Here is a 4,987-nt window from a genome sequence, read left to right as displayed (position 1 = left end):
CCTCCAGTCTACGTGGCGTCGGCGTCAACAAGCTCTCAAACGACGTGTGAACTTTTGGGCATGCCGCGACAATGGCGCCTAAAGACAGGTGCATATGCTCTCTCTCTCCACCAGCACAGAGGAGCTGTTGACTCATCTTTACGATGCTAAACTGGAGTTACAGGGCGGACTCACTGCCACATTCCCTCCTGATGGCCGGCACCTGATTTCCAAGCTCCCATGCAGGTTGTGTGCACCCAAAGGAGTTTTAAAAAAATAATAATAAGGAGGTTTCAGATCCGTATTATGTCACAAAACCATGCACCATAGACTTTAAATAATCACACAAGCGAGTGCAAGTGAATAATAAAGGAAAGAAAATAGTGATGCTTTCAATAGGCCTACATGACATCTACCACATCGAGCGGAATAGTTATGGAATAAAACAATGAAGGTCTTTCTTGTTCAAAATAATGCGACAAAGGAGATCAAAGTTAAGATTAATAACTGTTTCCCTTTGCTCATATCTTTGCCTCCTTACAGAGTCTGCACATCTTATTTGCAAATTTATGTTTTAGCTTCCTCGTTGAGACACTTGAAGAAAAGTCTTTTATTTTTTGAGGTTGTAAAACATTAAGTAGAAGTCATTTCCTCTCAGGGCATCATGCCGGGTGGATGCATTTCATGCCGCCCGAAGGCACAAGATATTAAGCCGTGGCCCGGTCTGGGTCTAAATCATCATCATCATCATATTGTTCGTGTCAGCTCGGTTAATTTCTCCTCGCTGCGAGCAAGCTGGAGAACAGCACCTCTTTTATGTGAGCGAGACGGGACGTGTTCCCCGCAGAGAGGCGCAGGGAGAGAGACGAGGTTGTAGGATGAAGTGGGTGTTTTGTATTGAGGAAAACACAGAAGAACAGAGCGTCTGTCCCCCGTACCTGCTGGAAAATGCCTCCTCACCGGGGTGCGTAAAAGCCCCGAGCAAAAGGCGCACAAAAGAGCAGAGCAGAGCCGCCATAAAGTGCCGCAGTGTTCTCAGATCACTGTAAAACGTGGTAAATGAACTGTGATCTAACTGTGTTTTGTTCTATAAGAAGTTAAATGGATTATTGTGACAATCAATTTGCAGTTTTACTGATAAATGGGTGAATGATCTCAGATTTGCTTTGATTTTTTAGGAATGATTATGTTATCAGCTTCTCATGGGACTTGCCATTTCACCACACTTGTCTGTGCGTTTTCACTTTAGATACTTTAATTTGTCACCTTTCACACTTAATTCACAGCCTGAGCCGACAGAGGTCAGTGCAGCTTCAGTTTGCCTGTGACACAGAGTGAATATAAGAAATCTTGCTTCATGTGTTGCCTTCTATTTTCCACAATGAGAAGCATTCATGAGTTTAACACGTTTTGTCCGTATTCTACACTGAACTGCACAGTCATCTGTTCACGTTTAATGACAATAAGTGCATGCCTGCAGGTAAAGTGCGGGTCATTAGAACCGTGAAATGCTTTTGGCACACTGGGCACCTGCGGTGAATGGGGGCCGGTGGCGCCCTGACGCACGGGGTGTGTCTTTGGGCGGAGACCTGCCCACCCACCCCGCTGCTTCTCCCCTCTGGTTACTATATGAGGAGGCAACTTTGCGACTCCTCCAGCGAGATACATGCAGACTTGGTAGTGGTCTTGTCGATCTCTGCATCTCTGCGTTTCCTGGATTCTGCAGCTGACTGAGGAACGGATTCTTGCACCTGAGCGCACCCCGCCGCGGGAATTGATATATTTATATATTCCCCCCCACATCCGCACATTGATTCACCGGAGTAGCCAGACGTCAACATGCCTCGGTCATTCCTTGTGAAGAAGTATTTCTCCAGCAAGAAGCCATACTACAGGGAGAGCCAGCTGGAGAGTCAAAGTGGTAAGATTGTCCTCAGTCATTGAGTTTGATGCATCTGTAGTTGATCTCTTCTATTTACCTTAAGACACATCTGAGCCATGTGACCTGTATGATGCATGTGGCTTCCTGAGTGTAGGTGTTTCCAATGAACTGGAAAATGTGCTAATGGGAAAAGTCATGGCCAGGCCTGTGGTGAATGCAGTAACAAGACACCGAGAATGAAAACTAGTTTAGTGCTTTATTAGATTATCAACCCATGTAAGTTAAAACCCACCTGACTTTTCTCTCCTCTGTGTTGCCAGCTTTTGTCCCAGAGAGTTTCCCCCGGGCCGAGCTTCCAACACAGGACCACAGCTCTGCCCTGACCTGCCATCCCACCACCAACCCGTTCTTCAGCGGCATGGACACGCTGCCCGCTCCCCTCTCCCCGGTCACACCGGTGTCTCTGCCCCCTTCGCCCCTGGGCCCCCTGGACCTCAGCAGCTCACCCTCCAGCAGCAGCGGCGAGGAAGAGGAGGACGGCGGACGCACTTCGGACCCCCCCAGTCCGGATATCATCCAGCACATCTACCACTGTCTCCACTGCAGTAAGAGCTACACCAGCCTCTCTGCGCTGTCCCACCATCAGACGGCCCACCACCACCACAACCTCTCCCACTGCGCCCCGCTGCAGCAGACGCCCTCTCTGCCCGCCGAGGTGTCCGCACGCCCGGCCTTCCACTGCAAACACTGCCCCAAAGAGTACACCAGCCTGGGGGCCCTGAAGATGCACATCCGTTCACACACCCTGCCCTGTGTTTGCCCCACCTGCGGCAAGGCCTTCTCCAGACCGTGGCTGCTCAGAGGACACATTCGCACACACACAGGTAGCGTATGCACCGGCCAAGTGTTCACACAGCATTGATTCCTGAGCTCTGTGGGCTTGTAAATGCAACAACAGGTTGCACCTTGTGCTCTTTTTATATTCATTGACGGTCTCCTGAGGTGTGAGCAAATGTTGTTGCTTTGCGAGGCACAATCTAATCAGCCTCACAGTTCTCTCTGCATGAGAAAAGCAATCTGCATTAACTAAGTTAGGCTAGTGTTCCTGCTCTTTTGTTGTTTATCTGTGCAGCCATTTGAAAGACAATGACCTGAGGACAGAGCTTTTGGCCTGTTAATGAAGTGTTTCCCTGAAGCTAACAAGTTTTTTATTTTCCCCTCCTGACCAGGTGAACGCCCCTTCGCTTGTCAGCACTGCAATCGGGCTTTTGCTGATCGCTCCAACCTCCGCGCCCACCTGCAGACCCACTCCGAGGTGAAGAAGTACCAGTGTGGCTCGTGCTCGCGGACCTTCAGCCGCATGTCCCTGCTGCACAAACACAACGCCTCTGGATGCTGCCCTGCCTCATAGACTCGCATTCCCTTCCCTTCCCTGGACTGGACTGGACTGGACTGCTCTCATAAGCCAGTTGAAGCTGCTCGCTGGTTCTGATCCTCCACCCCCGCCCCCGCCCCCGCCCCTACGATTAGAGCCAATACACCCAGAGGACATTTGGGGGAATTGATGCCAGCTCATTTCATGACAGGAAATCTGGAGTTCTCATGCTTTTATACAATGACTCACTAAGTGCCTTTTTTTTTTAATATTTCAAGACTTTATGTTTATCAGATTTTTTGTTTTGAGGTCATATTGGGCTGCAGCACTTTTTTTTTGCTGTGTCCTGTCCTGTGTCATCTGTGTGTGTATGTGAGTGTGATTTGAGGGCAGCTGGACATGCAGTTAATACCCAGGAAACTCCATTGGTGCCGGCCGGTCCGGGACTCTGGCCATGTTGCAGCTGCTTGGGTGTGTTTGTGTGCGTCTGTGGTGTATGCAGGGGATGTCATTCCTCACCATACTATACATACATGGCATGTGTGTGGAAATGAGCAAGTGTGTGTGTGTCTGTGTGTGTGTTGAGACAGCTGTCTGTGTGTCTGTGTATGGTGTACCGTGGAGGCAGGCAGGGCGCTGAGAGACGCGTTAGCTGTGACCTCGACGATGACAGGTGACCCCCTCGCTCGCCTCGCCTCGCCCCACGTCACAAAACTCCTTCTACACATATTGTGTCATTGACCAAAAACAACAAAACACAAAATTGCCTTCACCAATACTGTCTTTACTTTATTTAGACATGTATTTTTTTGGGGGGGGAAATTGTGAGCCACTGTTTTTATAAACTACTTTGCTGACCATGTCTTCAAATGGGAATTCTGTGCCTTTTTTTTAAGGTTGTGTATTTTTCTGCCACATGTAAATAAAAGCTTTGTTTCTTAAAAAAAAGACCCTCTTACTCTGTCTGTCCTCTTATTAATTAGTATTTCAACACGCATTGTATGAAGCCATGACTTTAAATGAGTTCATCAGGACAGACATGACAGGTTCTGAATGGGAAGATAGAGCTGTGTGTGTGTGTGTGTGTGTGTGTTAGGGAGAGCGGGGACAGGTTTGTGTGATGCTGAGTGATAAGGGGAACACCTGCACACACCTGCCACGCTGTCAGCGCAGCACACAGGCACACATGGTGAACATATGCTATAGAGAGGAGGGAGAGAGGGGGGGGGTTCTCACACTGACTGCAGCTGATTGAATCAAGATTAAAATATTTTTAAAAAAGAAAAAAAAAAGAAGAGAAGTTCCTCCTGAGCAAATTTCTTTTGGGGAACGGGAAAAAAAAGTCAGTGTGATGTGAAATTAGCTGAGTGTGGGAATCCCACTGACCCACTTCCTGCTGGGGATGGAAGCAGGAAACTTTTAAAGACTCTAGACCAGCACATATACAGATGATAGAATTTGTAACTTATGTGACATCCAAGAGGTGGAGAATGAAATGCATTTTGTGTTCTACTGTCCTTTCTACGACTCTATAAGACAAAAATTGTTCAGTAAAGTAGATCCAAATAACGAATTTGTGTGGTTGGACGATGCTGAGAAGCTAAAACTTCTTTTTTATTTGAATATTTTTGCATTTTCTTTATTTCTTGAAAAGGCCTCGGGCAATGAGACGAAGAGCGATATATATAGTTGAGTGCTGAAAGTAATCTGAAATTGTTTATTTATGTCACACCTGTGTGGCAGGTAACACC

The 4,987-nt window shown here is 47.6% G+C and overlaps 1 protein-coding gene across 1 annotated transcript; it reads left to right on the top strand.

Moving 5' to 3' along the window:
- The first annotated feature begins 1,604 nt into the window (after positions 1-1,604).
- On the top strand, positions 1,605-3,812 carry snai1b (snail family zinc finger 1b). Its single transcript, XM_085782192.1, has 3 exons — positions 1,605-1,900; positions 2,182-2,745; positions 3,091-3,812. The coding sequence occupies exons 1-3, from the start codon at positions 1,819-1,821 to the stop codon at positions 3,270-3,272; spliced, it is 828 nt and encodes a 275-aa protein (XP_085638318.1). The 5' UTR covers positions 1,605-1,818; the 3' UTR covers positions 3,273-3,812.
- Positions 3,813-4,987: the final 1,175 nt, after the last annotated feature.

The sequence above is a fragment of the Trachurus japonicus genome, chromosome 7 (assembly GCF_045865225.1).
Source record: "Trachurus japonicus isolate A0001 chromosome 7, Traja_1.0".
Lineage (NCBI taxonomy): Eukaryota > Metazoa > Chordata > Actinopteri > Carangiformes > Carangidae > Trachurus > Trachurus japonicus.
The sequence above is the reverse complement of the archived record's forward strand: the minus strand, read 5'-3'. Positions and strand labels throughout refer to the sequence as shown.